General features: G+C 47.3%; 1 protein-coding gene across 4 annotated transcripts in view; it reads left to right on the top strand.

The window, feature by feature from the left end:
* Window positions 1-21401, top strand: part of USP15 (ubiquitin specific peptidase 15) — a 174443-nt gene that overhangs the window by 77632 nt on the left and 75410 nt on the right. For all 4 annotated transcript variants that reach the window (XM_075344942.1, XM_075344945.1, XM_075344943.1 and 1 more), the window contains exons 4-5: window positions 15301-15427; window positions 18277-18422. In XM_075344942.1, coding sequence (XP_075201057.1) covers window positions 15301-15427; window positions 18277-18422 — 273 coding nt within the window. The remainder of the gene's footprint in view (window positions 1-15300; window positions 15428-18276; window positions 18423-21401) is intronic.

Here is a 21401-nt window from a genome sequence, read left to right as displayed (position 1 = left end):
CGCCTTCACAGACAGGCGGCCGGCCGCCTTCACAGACAGGCGGCGGGCCGCCCGCACAGAGAGGCGGCCAGCCGCCCGCAGAGAGAGGCGGCCGGCCGCCCACACAATGAGGCGGCGGGCCGCCCGCACAGACAGGCGGCGGGGGGCGCCCGCACAGACAGGCGGCAGGGGGGCGCCCGCACAGACAGGCGGCAGGGGGGCGCCCGCACAGACAGGCGGCGGGGGGCGCCCGCACAGACAGGCGGCAGGGGGGCGCCCGCACAGACAGGCGGCAGGGGGGCGCCCGCACAGACAGGCGGCAGGGGGGCGCCCGCACAGACAGGCGGCAGGGGGGCGCCCGCACAGACAGGCGGCGGGGGGCGCCCGCACAGACAGGCGGCGGGGGGCGCCCGCACAGACAGGTGGCGGGCCGACCGCACAGACAGGCGGCCGGCCGACCGCACAGACAGGCTCCGGCCGGGGGTGAGGGGGGAGGGAGGGAAATCAGCGCTGGGGAGATTAGTTTACTGTACCAGCAGCAGCACAGGCAGCGCTCCTCTCTATGCCACGTCTACTAGGATGGTAGGAGGGAAAAGCAGGGAGGCGGAGAGAGAGTGGGTGGGCGGAGCCCGGGAGCCGGCCGTCCCGCCCGTGGCAACGGGACAAACAACGTAAAGCGTGAAAGTCCCGCTGTATCCGGGACGGTTGGGAGGTATGCAGCATGTTAGAATGTGTACATAAGATCCCGCTGGTGGTGGCCGCAGCTTATAGGCCCCAAATCTGGTGACAGGTTCCCTTTAAAGTGAACCTGTCAGGTGCAATATGCACTCAGAGCCAGGAGCAGTTCTGAGTGCATATTGCTAATCCCTGCCTAACCGTCCCTGTATACACTAGCATAGATAAAGAGATCAAGAACAAATATTTTTAAAGATCTTATATCTTATGCTAATGAGCGCGGAGACTAGTCACAAGGGCGTTACTTCACTTGGCTAGTCGGCTCGCATAGCATGTTAGCATGTTATTACGCCCCTGTGTGAGTACTAACACGCTATATGAGCCGACTAGCCAAGTGAAGTAACGCCCTTGGGACTAGTCCCCGCGCTAATTAGCATAAGATATAAGCTCTTTAAAAATACTTTTTCTATAGATGCCTTTATCTATGCTAGTGTATACAGGGACAGTTAGGGAGGGATTAGCAATATACACCCAGAACTGCTCCTGGCTCTGAGTGCAGATTGCACCTGATAGGTTCCCTTTAAAGGGAACCTGTCACCAGAAATTTAGCAAAAAAAATAAAAGATTCCCCTCTGCAGCTCCTGGGATGAATTCTGGAAAGGTTCCTGTTGCTATTGTGCCCCCTTTGAGACCTAAAATAATACTTTATGAAGTCTTACCTTTTTGTATGCAAATCTGTTTTTATGGTCACGGGGGCGGGCTGCCTGGCGTCCGTTATTCCCCCTCCTGCCGTTGTACGCCGTCCCCCATTGCTCATTTCCATACATGAGGACGCCTTCCTCATGTAACTGTCCTCCTGAAGTTTTGTGCATGCCCAGTGCCACTCTCGCCGGACTGAGCACTGTGCAAAGTGTGAACGCTTTTGAGGTGATTGCGCAGGCGCGAGATTATGGGCGGGTACTTGGTTAACGCTGTTGATGACAATCACAGCGCCGCCCATAATCTCGTGCCTGCGCAATCACCTGAAAAAGCGTTCACATGCGCAAAACTTCGGGAGGACAGTTACATGAGGAAGGCGTTCTTGTGTATGTAAATGAGCAATGGGGGACTGCGTAAAGCGGCAGGAGGGGGAATAACGGACGCCAGACAGCCCGCCCCCGTGACCATAAAAACACATTTGCATACAAAAAGGTAAGACTTCATAAAGTATTTTTGTAGGTCTCAAAGGGGGCACAATAACAACAGGAACCTTTCTAGAAGCAGCCCAGGAGCTGCAGAGGGGAATCTTTTACTTGTATTGTGAAATTTCTGCTGACATGTTCCCTTTAACTGGTAGGGGAGCCAGGATAAAGCAGAGCTGAAGCTGTTGGGAAGCTAGGACCCAGCAGCTCTGCTCCACAGGCAGGAGACCACTGATCGGTAATAGAAGCCTGCAGATGTCACTCTGCATAGGTTATTGTCACTGCTATCTGCAGGAGATCAGTGCTGATTGCACGGTCTCCTCAGCTTCCTGATTCCCCGCGTGTCTGCAGCAGTGAGAAGCCGCACACGGGGAATCAGAGAACAGCTGCAGACAAACGCAGGCTCCGGGACTGGGGGGGGTCGGCTCTGCTGCAGGGGGGGGGGGGCTCTGCTGCAGGGGGGTCGCTCTGCTGCAGGGGGTGATTCATACCTCAGCAGCAGTCACAGGAGTAGGTGCGCGCTCGGCTCTGTAATGAATAGTAGAAGGGAGAAACAGCGAGGCGGGGCTACAGTGGGTGGGTGGAGCCGGGATAAACAGCCTCACGGGCGGGACCCGGGATCAAAGGCTCAGAAGAGGGACTGTCCCGCTGTATCCGGGACGGTTGGGAGGTATGCCTCAATCTCCCAGCACACGGTACTTAGCAGTGATTGCTGGCTGCCATACATACGGTATGTGGATACACAGCGGACATCATACAGATTTACAACTGTAGCCAAATCACAATACTTTGGTGCCATTTGGACTAAGAGTAGAATTAACTATGTTGATAATAAACAAGTCCACCTGATCACCTCTCCTTTGTTGACCGATACATAGTCCATAAATTATGCACTTGGATTTTGTAATGACAGATTGAATAATGAACTGATGAGTCTTGATGGCTCCCAAGTGATCCACATAGTGGCTAGGCTTTATGGGTGATGCTCAGTAGCATCCATAGAAATAATGGCTATAGGCAATAGAAAACTAATCTTTAAGGTTCGAGATGTCTACCAAAAATGTAACATTGAAAGCGATCTTCGGCTCTAATTATTCATCATTCTCCTGAATTATGAAATGTCTTGTCTTAGAATTCTACCTTGTGCCATTCTATCATTATTCCTCCTACACATAAATAAAGCATGAGGTCATAGTAAGGGCACACCCTGTATACAGTGCCTACAAGTAGTCTTCAACCCCCTGCAGATTTAGCAGGTTTGATAAGATGCAAATAAGTTATAGCCTGCAAACTTCAAACAAGAGCAGGATTTATTCACAGATGCATAAATCTTACAAACCAACAAGTTATGTTGCTCAGTTAAATTTTAATAAATTTTCAACATAAAAGTGTGGGTCAATTATTATTCAACCCCTAGGTTTAATATTTTGTGGAATAACCCTTGTTTGCAATTACAGCTAATAATCGTCTTTTATAAGGCCTGATCAGGCCGGCACAGGTCTCTGGAGTTATCTTGGCCCACTCCTCCATGCAGATCTTCTCCAAGTTATCTAGGTTCTTTGGGTGTCTCATGTGGACTTTAATCTTGAGCTCCTTCCACAAGTTTTCAATTGGGTTAAGGTCAGGAGACTGACTAGGCCACTGCAACACCTTGATTTTTTCCCTCTTGAACCAGGCCTTGGTTTTCTTGGCTGTGTGCTTTGGGTCGTTGTCTTGTTGGAAGATGAAATGACGACCCATCGTAAGATCCTTGATGGAGGAGCGGAGGTTCTTGGCCAAAATCTCCAGGTAGGCCGTGCTATCCATCTTCCCATGGATGCGGACCAGATGGCCAGGCCCCTTGGCTGAGAAACAGCCCCACAGCATGATGCTGCCACCACCATGCTTGACTGTAGGGATGGTATTCTTGGGGTTGTATGCAGTGCCATCCAGTCTCCAAACATCACGTGTGTGGTTGGCACCAAAGATCTCAATCTTGGTCTCATCAGACCAGAGAACCTTGAACCAGTCTGTCTCAGAGTCCTCCAAGTGATCATGAGCAAAACTGTAGACGAGCCTTGACATGACGCTTTGAAAGTAAAGGTACCTTACGGGCTCATCTGGAACGGAGACCATTGCGGTGGAGTACGTTACTTATGGTATTGACTGAAACTAATGTCCCCACTGCCATGAGATCTTCCCGGAGCTCCTTCCTTGTTGTCCTTGGGTTAGCCTTGACTCTTCGGAAAAGCCTGGCCTCGGCACGGGTGGAAACTTTCAAAGGCTGTCCAGGCCGTGGAAGGCTAACAGTAGTTCCATAAGCCTTCCACTTCCGGATGATGCTCCCAACAGTGGAGACCGGTAGGCCCAACTCCTTGGAAAGGGTTTTGTACCCCTTGCCAGCCTTGTGACCCTCCACGATCTTGTCTCTGATGGCCTTGGAATGCTCCTTTTGTCTTTCCCATGTTGACCAAGTATGAGTGCTGTTTACAAGTTTGGGGAGGGTCTTAATTAGTCAGAAAAGGCTGGAAAAAGAGATAATGAATCCAAACATGTGAAGCTCATTGTTCTTTGTGCCTGAAATACTTCTTAATACTTTAGGGGAACCAAACAGAATTCTTGTGGTTTGAGGGGTTGAATAATAAATGACCCTCTGAATAAACTTTTCACAATTTAAAAAAAAAATAAAAAAAGAAATAACATTCTTTTTTGCTGCAGTGCATTTCACACTTCCAGGCTGATCTACAGTCCAAATGTCACAATGCCAAGTTAATTCCGAATGTGTAAACCTGCTAAATCTGCAGGGGGGTGAATACTACTTGTAGGCACTGTATATAGCAAGTGTGGACACATTTTTTGTGGACTCGAGGAAGCCACCAACTTTAGTGACTGTGTAGTATAGTTGGTCCACCCCAGTTACGACCTTTGATTTAGGTGATATTGTATATTTTATCCAGTTTGACTGTTTATACAGTAGCATCTTGTTTATTCTTAGCTACTATAACATTTTTTTTCTTCTCCATTCACATATCCTGCTTTTTGTCACCTTTTTATTTTAGGGCTGGATATAAGGGGATGGATGCTGGTCTTATTATAGATCGTGCTGGTTCCTGTCTTTTGAAACCTTTTTATGGTTTTTATCGACATTTTTTTTCTTTTTTAACGATCATCACAATACTTTCAAGTTATGTGGCACCATTTGTTTTTTCTTTTTCAAATTAGGTGGTACAGGTGGCATATATAAGAGCTGGGCATTGAAAATGGAGATGAGTAACAGCTGACAACTGAATTCATACATTTCCAGGAGGAATAACAGAGGAACAGCACAATGCAGACTTTTATGAAAAGAAGTGCAAAACTGTTATTTTACTATGAGAAATATGTCCAGAGAACTGACAGGGCCTCTTTAACAACACCACACTGTTTTCGTTGTGTTTTTAGTTTTTATGCATTCATTTGCATGGGTGAAAAATGCTACAAAAAACACTGAAAGAATAGTCATGCTGCAGGTTTGAAAAGTGCACTGATGGTTTATAAATGAAATGAAAAAAAGCAGCATGTGGATGACGTGTGTGAAACATTCTATTTCACTGTGTGTAGGCTTTTCAGTGCAAAGAAAAACTAGCTCCAGTTAGGTGTGGGGTACCAATAGACACTTTTTGGTTATGTGTTATTACAACATAAGTTAAAGAATTATGTCACCCCTCACCTCCCTCCTTCAGCATTTCTGAGAGTCTGGTTGCTTTATTGCATCCATGCTTGTTTACTCTGAAACACTGAAATAGTTTGAAAGGCCTGCCCGGCTGTACGAGCTGCTTTAGGAAGACTAGTCTGAAGCCAGTCCCCAGCGGCTTCTCTGCTTCCTTAGATTGATAGGTCTTCTCCTATGCACACATGACGCAGAAGCCATTGAAAGGCCTGCCCGGCTGTACGAGCTGCTTTAGGAAGACTAGTCTGAGGCCAGTCCCCAGCGGCTTCTCTGCTTCCTTAGATTGATAGGTCTTCTCCTATGCACACATGATGCAGAAGCCATTGAAAGGCCTGCCCGGCTGTACGAGCTGCTTTAGGAAGACTAGTCTGAGGCCAGTCCCCAGCGGCTTCTCTGCTTCCTTAGATTGATAGGTCTTCTCCTATGCACACATGACGCAGAAGCCATTGAAAGGCCTGCACGGCTGTACGAGGTGCTTTAGGAAGACTTGTCTGAGGCCAGTCCCCAGCGGCTTCTCCGCTTCCTTATATTGATAGGTCTTCTCCTATGCACACATGACGCAGAAGCCATTGAAAGGCCTGCCCGGCTGTACGAGGTGCTTTAGGAAGACTAGTCTGAGGCCAGTCCCCAGCGGCTTCTCTGCTTCCTTAGATTGATAGGTCTTCTCCTATGCACACATGACGCAGAAGCCATTGAAAGGCCTGCCCGGCTGTACGAGCTGCTTTAGGAAGACTAGTCTGAGGCCAGTCCCCAGCGGCTTCTCTGCTTCCTTAGATTGATAGGTCTTCTCCTATGCACACATGACGCAGAAGCCATTGAAAGGCCTGCACGGCTGTACGAGGTGCTTTAGGAAGACTTGTCTGAGGCCAGTCCCCAGCGGCTTCTCCGCTTCCTTATATTGATAGGTCTTCTCCTATGCACACATGACGCAGAAGCCATTGAAAGGCCTGCCCGGCTGTACGAGGTGCTTTAGGAAGACTAGTCTGAGGCCAGTCCCCAGCGGCTTCTCTGCTTCCTTAGATTGATAGGTCTTCTCCTATGCACACATGACGCAGAAGCCATTGAAAGGCCTGCACGGCTGTACGAGGTGCTTTAGGAAGACTTGTCTGAGGCCAGTCCCCAGCGGCTTCTCCGCTTCCTTATATTGATAGGTCTTCTCCTATGCACATATGACGCAGAAGCCATTGAAAGGCCTGCCCGGCTGTACGAGGTGCTTTAGGAAGACTAGTCTGAGGCCAGTCCCCAGCGGCTTCTCTGCTTCCTTAGATTGATAGGTCTTCTCCTATGCACACATGACGCAGAAGCCATTGAAAGGCCTGCACGGCTGTACGAGGTGCTTTAGGAAGACTTGTCTGAGGCCATTTCTCAGCGGCTTCTCCGCTTCCTTAGGCTTTGTTCACACGTGGCATCTCTTTGCCAGTGCATCTTGGGTGCATCCAAGAATAGTGTTATTATTATTATTATTATAATAGTGCCATTAATTCCGTGGCGCTTTACAAGTGAAAAAGGGTATACATAAATACTAGTACAACAATCATTAACAGTACAGAACAGACTGGTACAGGAGGAGAGAGGACCCTTCCCGCAAGGGCTCACAGTCTACAGGGAATGGGTGAGGGTACAACAGGTGAGGACAGAGCCGGTTGCGCAGTGGTGTACAGGACTGAGGGTTATTGTAGGTTGTAGACTTGTCGGAAGAGGTGGGTCTTCAGGTTCCTCTTGAAGCTTTTCATGGTAGGAGAGAGTCTGATTTGCTGGGGTAGAGCGTTCCAGAGTATGGGGGACACAAGGGAGAAATCTTGTATGCGATTGTGGGAAGAGGAGATAAGAGAGGAGTAGAGAAGGAGATCTTGTGAGGATCATAGGTTGCGTGCAGGTAGGTACCGGGAGACTAGGTCACAGATGTAAGGTGGGGACAGGTTGTGGATGGCTTTGTAGGTCATGGTTAATGTTTTGAACTGGAGTCTTTGGGCAATGGGAAGCCAGTGAAGGGATTGGTAGAGTGGTGAGGCTGGGGAATAGCAAGGAGAGAGGTGGATTAATCAGGCTGCAGAGTTCAGCATAGTTTGGAGGGGTGCAAGAGTGTTGGAAGGGAGGCCAGAGAGCAGGAGGTTGCAGTAGTCGAGGCGGGAGATGATGAGGGCATGTACTAATGTTTTTACTGATTCTTGGTTAAGGAAGGCACGGATCCGGGAGATATTTTTGCGTTGTAGTCGGCATGAGGTGAAGAGGGCTTGGATGTGTGGCTTGAAGGATAGAGCAGAGCCGAGGGTTACTCCAAGGCAACGAGCTTGTGAAACTGGGGAGAGTGAGTAGCCATCAACTTTGATGGATAGGCTTGGTGGAGGAGTTGAATGAGGAGGAGGAAAGACAATGAATTTTGTTTTTTCCATGTTAAGCTTTAGGAATCGCTTAGAGAAGAAGGATGAAATAGCAGATACATAGTGGGATTTTGGTTAGTAAGGAGGTAATGTCAGGTCCAGAGAGGTAGATCTGAGTATCATCGGCATAGAGATGATACTGAAAGCCGTGGCACTCCATGAGCTGTCCCAGGCCGAAGGTGTAGATGGAGAACAGCAGGAGTCCAAAAACTGAACCTTGGGGGACACCAACGGATAGAGTGTGGGATGAGGAGGTGGTGTGAGAGTGAGAAATGCAGAAAGTTCGGTCGGTTAGGTATGAAGAGATCCAAGATGGGCCAAGTCTGGGATGCCCAGAGAGGAGAGAATCTGTAATAGGAGGGACTGGTCTACGTGTCGAAGGCAGAGGACAGGTCCAGGAGAAGGAGGACAGAGTAGTGTCGCTTGGCTTTTGTGATTTAGTAGGTCTTTAGTGACTTTCGTCAGGGCAGTTTCAGTAGAGTGATGCGGTTGGAAGCCAGATTGTAGCTGGTGAAAGAGGGAGCAGGAAGACAGGTATGAGGACAGTTCAAGATGGATGTGCTGTTCCAGTAGTTTTGAGGCATAGGGGAGAAAAGATATGGGGCGGTAGCTAGACACTGAGGATGGGTCAAGAGAGTGCTTTTTAAGGATGGGTGTGATTGCAGCATGTTTAAAGCATGAAGGGAATACACCAGTTGATAGTGATAGGTTGAAGAGATGGGTTAGGGCTGGGATGAGGACTGCGGTGATGTTGGGGATGAGGTGCGAGGGGAGCGGGTCAAGTGCACAGGTGGTTAGATGTGATCTTGAGAGTAGAGTGGAAAGATGATCTTCTGTCATGGGGAGAAGCTGGATTTGGAGGAAGAAGGCTGAGTAGCTATGATGAGGGGCTGTGGGGATTGTGGCCAAAGCTTGCTCTGATGTTGTCAATCTTCTGCTTGAAGAAAGAGGCAAAGTCTTCAGCTGAGATGAGAGGAGAGGGAGGTGGTTCTGGGGGACGGAGGAGAGAATTGAAAGTGTTGAATAGCTGTTTAGGGTTGTGAGAGAGGATATCAGGAATGAGAAGTAGTTTTGTTTTGCAGCAGTGAGTGCAAACTTGAAAGTGGTGAGGGAATCTTTATATGCAACGAAGTGCTCAGTGGAATGAGACCTTCCATCTGCATTCAGCATTTCTTGAAGCCTTTTCTCAGTTCTTTAGTCTGGCTCGTGTGCCAAGGTCGTCTGTTGATTGTGCGAGTTTTGGTATGTGTGAGGGGGGCGGCCAATTCAAGAGCTGCAGAGATTGTAGTGTTTATATAAAGTGGCTGCAGCATTTGCATCGTGTAAGGATGCAATGTCTGCGAGAGGGAGAAGGGACTGAGAAAGAGAGTGGAAATCATGGTGATTGAGATTTTTGCGAGGGTGCGAAAGGTTTTGAAGGGGGGTTGTGTATTTGGAGAAGAGAGGGAAGAGAATGTGAGTAGGTTGTGGTCAGACAAAGGCAGAGGTGAGTTAGAGAGGTTAGATAAGGAACAGAGACGAGTGAAGATGAGGTCCAGCGTGTGGCCATCTTTGTGAGTAGCTGAAGAAGACCATTGAGTGAGGCTGAAGGAGGAAGTGAGTGTTAAAAGTTTAGAGACAGATGAGTGAGAAGTGTCAGTGGGGATGTTGAAATCGCCCATGATGATAGTGGGGATGTCAGTGGAAAGGAAGTGTAGTAGCCAGGTGGTTGAAATGGTCAAAAAAGGTGGTGGCTGGCCCTGGCGGGCGATAGATGACAGCCAGTTGGAGGTTGGAGAGGGAGTAGATGCGGACGGAGTGCACCTCAAAAAAGGGAAGAGTCACAGAGGGTGGCAGTGGAATTTGTGTATAGGAGCATTGGTCAGACAGAAGCAAACCCAACTCCTCCACCATGCTTGTTACTGGGGCAGGGGATGTGAGACAGATGGAGACCACCATAAGAAAGTGCTGCAGGAGAGGCTGTGTCAGAGGGAGTGAGCCAGGTTTCAGTGAGGCCAAGGAAAGAAAGTTTTAGTGATGAAAAGATCATGGATGTAGGAAAGTTTGTTGCAAACGGAGCGAGCGTTCCATAGGGCTCCTGTTAGTGGTACTGGGGGGGTGGGGGTCGGATGAATGGGTATAAGGTTAGAAAGGTTGCAAAAATTTGTCATAGATCGTGGATGAGGGTTCGAAGTGACAATGGGGATGTGGTGAGCAGGACCAGGATTGGGGGATATATCTCCAGCAGTGAGGAGAAGCAGAGAGAGTATTAGTAAGTGGGAACAGGAAAGGGTGTGAGGTGGTCGTGTGTGTCTGGAGACACAGGGTATAAAATGGAGGAACAGATCTGAGGAGAGGTTAAGATGGGTGGGGAGAATGGAGGGAGAGATGACCAGGTCATTACTGGGTTTTAGGGATCAGAGGGTAAAGGTGAAAGTGAAGAGAAACACAAACCTTGTTTAAAGTGTCTATGTATGCAGATACTTATAAGTCCCTTCCAGCCTAATTCAATGCATCATACTTATATGGTGCATACTTGTCTTGGTGCAGACCTGAAGTGCATCAAAAACGCAATGCGTTTTTGACGCGTTTTACCACGTTTTGCCCAATAGTCAAATCTATTGACTGGAAGGGCTCCAAAACGCTTCAAAAATGCAAGAAGAATTGACATGCTGTATCTTGGGTGCATCTTCAAAAACGCAGCCAAGATGCAGCCAACAAAACATGCCCAGTGTAGACAACAAAAATAAAAATCTCATAGACTTTGCTGGAGGAAGGAAATTCCCAGCTGTGCGAAGTGATTTACGAAGACTATTCTGAAACCGGTCCCCAGCAGTCTCCTTCTATGCACACATGGCGCGGAAGCCGTTGTTGTCAAAGCTGTGTGAGTGCAGGGAGTGTGTCTGCAATTACTGTACACGCTCTCCAGCATTCGTTATCCGCTGCGTGCTGTGTGAGTTCGGGGAGTGTGTCTATAATCACTGTGCACACTCCCCAACATTCTGGATCCTCCACACGCTGTCAGAGCTCGTGAGCATGGGGCGTGTTTCTGCAATAACTACACATGCTCCTCAGCATTCTGGATCCTCTGCATGCTGACAGAGCTATGTGAGTGCGGAGAGTGTGTCTGCAGTCACTGCACATGCTCTTCAGCATTCTGGATCCTCTGCATACTGTCAGAGCTATGTGAGTGCGGGGAGTGTGTCTGCAGTCATTGCACATGCTCCTCAGCATTCTGGATCTTGTAAATGCAGTCAGAGCTATGTGAGTGTGGGGAGTGTGTCTGCAGTCACTGCACATGCTCCTCCGCATTCTGCATCTTGTATATGCAGTCAGAGCTATGTGAGTGTGGGGAGTGTGTCTGCAGTCACTGCACATACTCCTCCGCATTCTGGATCTTGTATATGCAGTCAGAGCTATGTGAGTGTGGGGAGTGTGTCTGCAGTCACTGCACATGCTCTTCAGCATTCTGGATCTTGTATATGCAGTCAGGGCTATGTGAGTGTGGGGAGTGTGTCTGCAGTCACTGCACATGCTCCTTCGCATTCTGCATCTTGTATATGCAGTCAGAGCTATGTGAGTGTGGGGAGTGTGTCTGCAGTCACTGCACATGCTCCTCAGCATGCTGGATCCTGTATATGCTGTCAGAGCTCTGTGAGCATGGGGAGTGTGTGTTCAATAACTACACATGTTCCCCAATATTCTGGATCCTGTACATGCAGTCAGAGCTATGTGAGTGTGGGGAATGTGTCTGCAGTCACTGCATACGCTCCCCAGCATTCTGGATCCTGTACATGCAGTCAGAGCTATGTGAGTGTGGGGAGTGTGTCTGCAGTCACTGCACATGCTCCTCAGAATTCTGGATCCTGTACATGCTGTCAGAGCTATGTGAGTGTGGAGAGTGTGTCTGCAGTCACTGCACATGCTCCTCAGTATTTTGGATCCTCTGCATACTGTCAGGGCTACGTGAGCATGGGGAGTGTGTGTTCAATAACTACACATGTTCCCCAATATTCTGGATCCTGTACATGCAGTCAGAGCTATGTGAGTGTGGGGAGTGTGTCTGCAGTCACTGCATACGCTCCCCAGCATTCTGGATCCTGTACATGCAGTCAGAGCTATGTGAGTGCGGGGAGTGTGTCTGCAGTCACTGCATACGCTCCCCAGCATTCTGGATCCTGTACATGCAGTCAGAGCTATGTGAGTGTGGGGAGTGTGTCTGCAGTCACTGCACGTGCTCCTCAGCATTCTGGATCTTGGATATGCAGTCAGAGCTATGTGAGTGTAGGGAGTGTGTCTGCAGTCACTGCAATAATCGCTCCCAAAAAAAAAAAATCGCTGTTATTTTTATATCCTGGATGTAGAATGGATTTTATATCTAAAGGTAAATGGAAATCAGTGGTGTGCATTGCCTTGTGTCTGTGTGCAATGCCAAGTCCCTTACCAATAATGGAATAGAGCTGCTCTTGGTGATGATCCATTTCTATATCCCTGGATGTATCCGCAGTTACGAGCGCATGTTTCCCGCAGCTGCCCGCCGGCATCCGCAGCTATTTTTAGCTGCGGGATTCCAGCGGTATAGCTGCGGTAAACCTGCAGACTTTCATGCGAATTACCTGCGGACGTCCCGGCGTCTATCTCCATAGCGGAGGGCCGGGATTTCTGCAGGTAATTCCGCAGGAATAATTGACATGCAGTTACGTGCGGTTGCGGGACATCCGCAGCATATTCCACAGCCGCACTTTTCCTCAGCGTGGACACAGACACTCCCCATGTCCCATAGGATAACATGGGGAGTGTCTGTACATGCTAAAACCTGCGGATTTATCTGGAAAATCCAGAAAAGTCCGCATGTTTTCCGCGGCAAAATCCGCAGAAACAAGCTCCCGTGGGAAATAGCCTTATACTGTATGATGCGGAAATATTCAAGATATCAAGGCGCTATAAAGTTTCAGTTTTAGGCACATTTTGTTCTTATATTAAATACTTAAAGCACCACTACAGTGTTTTGTGTTGTTTGTTTGTTTTTTTTCTTATTTCAGCGCTGGAGTGGTTCTTCTAATCTAAGGTCTCTGCCCCTGGTCTTAGGCCGGCTTTGCACACTACGACATCGCAGGTGTGAAGTCGGTGGGGTCAAATCGAAAGTGACGCAACGCCGGCGTCACTTGCGATGTCGTAGTGTGTAAAACCTTTTTGATACGATGAACGAGCGCAAAAGCGTCATTATCGTATCATCGGTGTAGTCTCCGACATTTCCACAATGCCGGTGCAGCGTCAGGTACTATCTTGTTTCTCGTTACTGCGGCAGCACACATCGCTGTGTGTAAAGACACAGGAACGAGGAACATCACCTTACCTGCGTCCCGCCTGCTATGAGAAGGAAGGAGGTGGGCGGGATGTTTACATCCTGCTCATCTCTGCCCCTCCGTTGCTATTGGCCGCCTGCCGTGTGACATCGCTGTGACGCCGCACGGCCCGCCCCCTTAGGAAGGAGGCGGGTCGCCGGCCAGAGCGACGGCGCAGGACAGGTGAGTGCATGTGAAGCTGCCGTAACGATAATGTTCACTACGCCAGCTATCACAAGATATCGCACGTACGACGGGGGCGGGGACTATCGCACTCGACATCGCAGCATCGGCATGCGATGTCGTAATGTGCAAAGTACACCTTATAGTCATCTGCATGTGTCTTCACCTTCTGCTCCCATTAGTCCACAGCCTTTTGTGACGTGGAAGTCACTTTTCAATGCAAGTCTTTGAGAGCCTTGTTCTGGCTCTCATAAACTTGAATTGAGAGCTTGTGATCACAACCAGTCAGAAGTTGTAGTCACAAGACGACACCGCGGGACCAGAGCGTCGCTGATAAAATGTGAAGATGCCGGAGAGTTAGTCAGGGACCTTACATTTGAAGCACCTCCAGCACTGAAAAAAAAGTAAACCCTGTAGTGGTGCTTTTAAAATTGTTAAATAAATGCTCTGAGGTGCCAGCTTAAAGGGATTGTCCACTTATAGAGAGTTGTTTGTACTTTTTATTTTTGCAAAATACTACTTGCTTATATGCTTCTTTGAAAAAAGCTTCATTTCATCTACAGTGTTTGACATAGAAGTTGTTCGATGCACGTCCTGTCATTGCAGATGCAGATGCATAGCTAAGGGAACTTACTATCGAAATAAGCAATCAGCCAGACCCCATCATATTAGTGGTTATGTGCCAGCAAAGGAATTTTCTGGTCTAGAAATGGAGCTCCAGGAACCACAGAAGAAAGGAGTTTTGCATGAATAATAAATCCAAACTTTGTGTGCATCCCCTTTTACGATCTCTAATCTCTGCTGAAGAAAAACTGTTGATGAACACTTTTCCAAATTGTCCCATTAATCACTTTGTTGTATCTGCTCTTTCATACCATTTTCTAGCAGCTTCCTCTCTAACAAGTTAGTCTCCTGTCTTCTGTCATTTTGCTGCCAGTGTCTCGCACTAGTCTCCTGACTTCTTCTGTCATCCTGCGGCCTCCCACCAGTCTCCTGACTTCTTCTGTCATCCCCTGCTGGTGTCTCCCACCAGTCTCCTGACTTCTTCTGTCATCCCGCTGCCAGTGTCTCCCACCAGTCTCCTGACTTCTGTCATTTTGCTGCCGTACTATCCCATAAGTCTTTTGACTTCTGTAATTCCACTGCTGGTGTCTCCCACCAGTCTCCTGACTTCTTTCTGTCATTCTGCTGTCGGTGTCTCCCACCAGTCTCATGACATCTTCTGTCATTCCACTGCTCTTGTCTCCCACCAGTCTCCTGACGTCTTCTTTCATTCTGCTACCAGTGTCTCCCACAAGTCTCCTTACTTCTTCTATCATTCCGTTGCTGGTCTCTCCCACCGGTCTCCTGACGTCTTCTGTCATTCCACTGCCATTGTCTCCCACCAGTCTCCTGACGTCTTCTGTCATTCCACTGCCATTGTCTCCCACAAGTCTTTTGACTTTTTCTTCGGTCATTTTGCTGCCGTTGTCTCCCACAAGTCTCCTGACTTCTTCTTCGGTCATTTTGCTGCCGTTGTTTCCCCACAAGTCTCCTGACTTCTTCTGTCATTCCGCTGCTGCTGTCTCTCGCTAGTCTCCTGACTTCTTCCTTCGTGGCGTATGATGTGCCTGCAGGAGCCCTCACATTCCATCTGAGCCAGCTCAGAAGTTTGTTTCTTCTGGGTCAGATAGAAGGTGAAGGCTGCTGCCAAACTGTGGAAGAGGGCATAGAGAGTGGAACTGAGGTCTAGTATTTATTTTTTTTACTTTAATACATTCAATAGACTATTTTTAATATAAAATTGTAGTGGTAAAACTCTTCATTGTACAAAACATTAATTTCCTGTTGAGTTCCTCATGTATTTGCTCCATACTGTACTGACATATACTATGGGTTTCCATTACCAGGTTGTTGAACAGGGTATGTTTGTAAAGCACTGTAAAGTCGAAGTTTACCTAACTGAATTAAAGCTGTGCGAGAATGGAAACATGAACAATGTGGTAACAAGAAGATTTAGTAAAGCTGACACTATAGGTATGGCTTCTTTGTCTTGTTTGCTGTTTTGTAATTTGAATGGCAGTGTGATTATATACCATTTAATCTAAAGGTCTATGAACTAGAAGCTGCTTAGCTATCATGCAGGTTGCCAGGGCATGCTGAGAATAGTAGTTTTTACAGCAGCAGTAAATCTCGTTTAACCTATTAGAAATCATATTTTTGGCATATTATTACTTTCTCTGCTAGAAAAACCTCAAAATAAAAACCCTGTTAAAAATTTACTTTTAATAATTAAGTTAAAAGGCCCAAAGAGGACACACACTTAAATTAAAATTGAAGGAGGTACCATAATAGGTCAAGGGGCAATGACAGTCAAATGAAAATATTGTTAATGCTCATAAATATATAATGACATATACTAACGTGCTAGGAAGGAAAACAAAGAATGACCCCTTTCAATCAGTAGGTGTTTAAAGGGCAAATGACCATAATGAGCCCTAAAAATCCCTACCTAGCAATGGAGGGTGTGACACCATAACTGTTTTGGGCGCCCCCATTCACCGTCGGGAAGCCCTAGTCCAAACCTACAGTGACCCTGTCCAAACTGACACACCTATCACAAGAGGTAATAAATTTACTTATATGAATTGTCAAAAAAAAACCAACGCGTTTCTCCCTAGTTTTCAGTGTACCAGGGTTCATCAGGGGAACAGAAACAATTGATATTCAGGAGTCCCAAATCCAGAGACTCCGGAAAAAGACAGCTGTGTGCCAAGACCTGGAAATGAGGATGATACTTTCTCTGCTCAATTCACAGATTTTGCTCTTGCCGTGTATAGATGTACAAAATTGTGGTAGCCAAAATCCGCATGACTGCGAAATAAAATTGTGCAGCCATTACCCACCACATGTGAGCGAAGTTTTTGCTGCATGGAGAGCTGAACTGTCATATTACCCTAAGAATATGTGCACCCAATGTCTGTCTCAGGCGAAACCCTCCTGAAAAAGCGCTCAAATATAAAATATAATCAGCATATGCACAGTAATGTCAAAACCACTTTCTGTACACGTGTTCTGTTTTTTGTAACTTCTTCTAGCCGATTCAGGCTTTGAAACCCGTGCATCTGCTAAGAGAAGTGACCTGACCATTATTCAGGCGGCTTTTATAGTTATCTCATATGTGAAATTAGAAGAAAAAAAAAACGCTACAAAAAAGACCATGCTTAAGGAAAAACAATGCTTCAACTACCGTGCGTTACACTAGCATTACATGACGTGTGAGCATGTCCTAAGGCTGTGGCCTACTTTTTTCATTCAGAAAACTATTCTTTTTTTCTCCATTGATGTAGTTGTAAGTTTTTGAGAATGAGTGATTGTATTTTTCAGTGAATAGCAAAAACATTTTGTACTAATTAAAAATTCTCTAGTGGTGTTAAGAAGTGGAGGGGTCTATCAATAATTTTAATACACTAGGTTACAATAGAGAAGTAATTGATCTATTAGGCTGCTTTCACACTACGTTTTTTTTTAACATGCGTCATGAACGTTTTTTTGCTGTAAAAGCTTTTACTGGAAAAAAATGCATGCAAACGCATGTGTTATTTTGCAGGATCCTGTCACTTTAAGTTTATGGGCGGGCATAGGAGTCATGTGATCAGGAGTGAGGGAACTGAACGTGATAGACTGGGAGCCGGCATCTGACAGCTGCGGAGGCTCGTAACCAAGGTAAACATCAGGTAACTTGCTTGGATACCCAATATTTACCTTGGTTACGAGCATCCACAGCTGCTAGGAGGCGGGCTCCCTGCACACGTAACCAACGTAAACATCGGGAAACTAAGAGAAGTGCTTTTCTTGGTTACCCGATATTTATCTTGGTTACGAGTGTCCGCAGCTGTCAGGCGGGGGAGAGAGAGAGGAGAGGGAGGGGGAGTGAGAGACTGATCACGCCAGGCTGGTTTCTGGACGTGCTCAGTAGAGTAAGCAGGATCCTGTCTATCAGCAGGCCAGCGTTCACATGCGTTTGCGTGCAGTATAGTCAGGATCCAGCAATTTGCAGTATTTGGACGCAGCTCAAAAATGCTACAAGTAGCGTTTTTGAAAAATATTAAAAAACTGCAAGTCTCTGGATCCTCACTATAACGCACGCAAACGCATGTGAACGCATGTTGACGCGAGTCCATTGCAAATGCATTAAAATGAAAACGCATTTGCACTGGATCCGTTTTTGCGTGAAAAAAACGTTCAGGACGCATGTTAAAAAAACGTAGTGTGAAAGCAGCCTTAGTGTTTCTCTGCAGCATGTGTATTGTACAATACATATAGCTCTACAGCACAAACTTTATGTATACTCTGCAATGCAAACATATTGAAAACGCTGCATATAAGCGCACACACCTCTGCTTCACACTCAGTATACACTGCAGCACTGTAAGCTACCAGGACATGCAGCTTTATGGTATCCAGGTCGTGTTAGCTTCTTTATCTGCCCTGCACCAATCAGACTGAAATGCGTTGGACTATAGGAGAGCGATAACTGTGCCACTGCACATTTCTCTCAGTGATCGGGATAGACATTGTGTCAGCATTCTCCTTGATCATAGGAGGCTGCCTCCAGATTATCACACATACTTTTTTAGCAAGATATTTTTCTAGAATCTGTGCAAATCAATTTGTAAGAACCAATACATAAGCCAAGTCAGTAATCTGTGGCCACTGGATGGTAGCCCTGAGAATCACCACCCTACATCTTCTTTCGATTAGCAGCCCTGTTGAGACATCATCATTGCACATGTGACGCAATGTGATCAGCATGACAATGTTTATCAATGTGAATGGCGTCTTCCACCTAATCCTTATCTATATGCTTCTATCACAACATTCAGACATGATTGAGAAGGAGATGAGAAAAATCTTCACTATTCCAGATGAAAAAGAGACCAGACTGTGGAACAAATATATGAGCAATACATTTGAACCTCTAAATAAACCCGAGAGCACTATACAAGATGCTGGCTTGTACCAAGGACAGGTAAAGTACAGACCTGCTTCATATTCTGATATCGCAGATGGCTTTCTGTTGGTAAATAACTTGAAAGCCAATTCTAGCTTCTCGCGAGATATAAATTAAACCTTAAGGGGGCTTTACACGCTACAATATCGCTAATGCGAAGTCGTTGGGGTCACGGAATTTGTGACGCACATCCGGCCGCATTAGCGATGCCGTTGCGTGAGACATCTATGAGCGATTTTGCATCGTCACAAAAACGTGCAAAATCGCTCATCGGTGACATGGGGGTCAATTCTCAATTATCGTTACTGCAGCAGTAACTAAGTTGTTCCTCGTTCCTGCGGCAGCACACATCGCTCCGTGTGACACTGCAGGAACGAGGAACCTCTCCTTACCTGCCTCCCGGCCGCAATGCGAAGGAAGGAGGTGGGCGGGATGTTACGTCCCGCTCATCTCCGCCCCTCCGCTTCTATTGGGCGGCGGTTCAGTGACGCTGCTGTGACGTCACTGTGACACTAAACGAACCGCCCCCTTAGAAAGGAGGCAGTTCGCCGGTCACAGCGACGTCACCGGGCAGGTAAGTACGTGTGACGGGTCTGGGCGATGTTGTGCGGCACGGGCAGGGATTTGCCCGTGTCGCACAACAGATGGGGGCGGAAACCCACGCTAGCGATATCTGTACCGATATCGCAGCGTGTAAAGCGGCCTTTAGGCTATGTGTCCACGTTGTTTTTTTGTGTGCTTCTTTTCTGCACATAAAAAGGCATGTTTTGGCAGGAAAAAGACAGCAGAAAAATTGCATATTTTTTTTATTTGGTGTCTTTTCATATGCGGTTTTTCCTGCTTTTTGTGCTTTTTTTTTAGTCATGGCAATTGCAGGGGTTCAGGCGCTGTACACCCGCGATTGCCGCCAGGTTTCTGGCTGATATTACAGCTGGGAACCAGTTTTCACTGCCCGTAGTGGTGCACGCACCATTCCCAGCAGTTTAACTCCCTAAATGCTGCAATCAGTGCCATCACAGGAGGCAGGGAGAGGGATTGCTTACCGGTCCCTGTAATGCGATCACAGCTGTCATGGTAACCATGGGTCGTCCCCATGATGACCCAGGGTTACTGCGCTACAGAGAGCCTCACACACCATGCTCTATGCACAATGTGTGATGCGAAGTGCTGTGCTATAATCCGCTGTAGTGATAAAGAACTGCAGGGAATTATAGAAACACAGAAAAAAAAACGCAGAAACAATTGACATGCTGCTTCTTTTTTCAGCAACAAAATCGACAAGGAAAAATGAAGCAGCGTGCGCACAGCAAGTCAGGATTCTCAGGCTTTGCTAGGATGCTTTTTTTTCTTTTCTTTTATTGATTAAAATAAGCAAGGAAAAATACATGAAAAAAACGCAGAACAAAATACCATGTTTGCACATAGCCTCAAACTTCAGCAGTTTGAATGAATAAAGATTTGCCCATTTAGGGTATGTGTATACATTTAGTATTTTCAGACTATTTTTCAGCTGCAAAAGCTAAAATGTTGGCAGGAAAAATGCTGCATAAAATGTGCATTTTTGCTTTAGTTTTTTACTAAAATAATGGCAATGACTGAAAAATGTTGCAAAAATGTTGAAAGAATTGACATGCTGCAGATTCGCAAAACACTGGGAAATTTCAAATTTGCAGGGGAAAAATAATCAGCATGTGCATGAAATTTTCAGAAATCTCCTTCATTTTGCTGCTATAATGCTATCCATTTTTTCTGCATCAAAACTAAAGGGAAAAAGCACAGCATGTGAATAAGCCCTTATATTAAGGGGGCTTTATACGCTACGACATCGCTAATGCGAACTCGTTGGGGTCACGGAATTGGTGACGCACATCCGGCCACATTAGCGATGCCGTTGCGTGTGACACCGATGAGCGATTTTGCATCGTTGCAAAAACGTGCAAAATCGCTCATCGGTGACATGGGGGTCCATTCTCAAAAATCGTTACTGCAGCAGTAACGAGGTTGTTCCTCGTTCCTGCGGCAGCACACATCGCTCCGTGTGACACCACAGGAACGAGTAAACTCTCCTTACCTGCCTCCCGGCTGCTATGCGGAAGGAAGGAGGTGGGCGGGATGTTACGTCCCGCGCAGCTCCGCCCCTCCGCTGCTATTGGGCGGCCGCTCAGTGACGTCGCTGTGACGCCGCACGGACCGCCCCATTAGAAAGGAGGCGGTTCGCCGGTCACAGCGACGTCGCTGGGCAGGTAAGTATGTGTGACGGGTCTGGGCGATGTTGTGCGGCACGTGCAGCGATTTGCCAGTGTTGCGCAACAGATGGGGGCGGGTACCCACACTAGCAATATCGGGACCGATATCGCAGTGTGTAAAGCCCGCTTTACCCTGCTTTGATGTTCTAATTAGAGATGAGCAGACCCGTTGAAATTTGATTCGGTGACTTCAGCCGGACTTTGGATAAAGTTTGGTTCTGAACCCCAATGGAAGTCACTGATTCGGCGTACCCGAGTACAGCGATGCTCAAGCGAGTAGTCCACCTACGTAAGGCATCCGAACTCCAAACACCAAACTTTACTTTTCAGGTTCTCTCATCTCTAGTAAAGATGAGCGAACCTTTGTAGGTTCAGTTCACTGGCACCAAATGAACCAAACCTCCATGTGTCCGAACCTTGCTCAAGGAGGTTCAGAAACAATGATTGGCAGTTTGAGTCTCCTCCCACATGCAACCAGCCATAACCAGATCAGTTGTGGGGGAGGGTGGGCAGGCATTTTCACATTTTTGTTTGGGGTTGCACACTACATTTGATAATGCTGTTGTTACCCTCGGTGTGCACCACTCAAACACTGCAAACAGCTTGCACTGGGCTGAACACTGAGTGTACCTGAGCACAGCGCTGCTTGTGCGAGTTAAGTTCGCACGTAAAATATTCAAACGCCGAACCCGAGCCCTGTTTTTTAGAGTTGGAGTTCAGTTCGAAAACCGAACCTTGGGTTCGCTTACCG

The sequence above is a fragment of the Anomaloglossus baeobatrachus genome, chromosome 4 (assembly GCF_048569485.1).
Source record: "Anomaloglossus baeobatrachus isolate aAnoBae1 chromosome 4, aAnoBae1.hap1, whole genome shotgun sequence".
Lineage (NCBI taxonomy): Eukaryota > Metazoa > Chordata > Amphibia > Anura > Aromobatidae > Anomaloglossus > Anomaloglossus baeobatrachus.
This window is presented reverse-complemented; position numbering and strand designations above follow the sequence as displayed.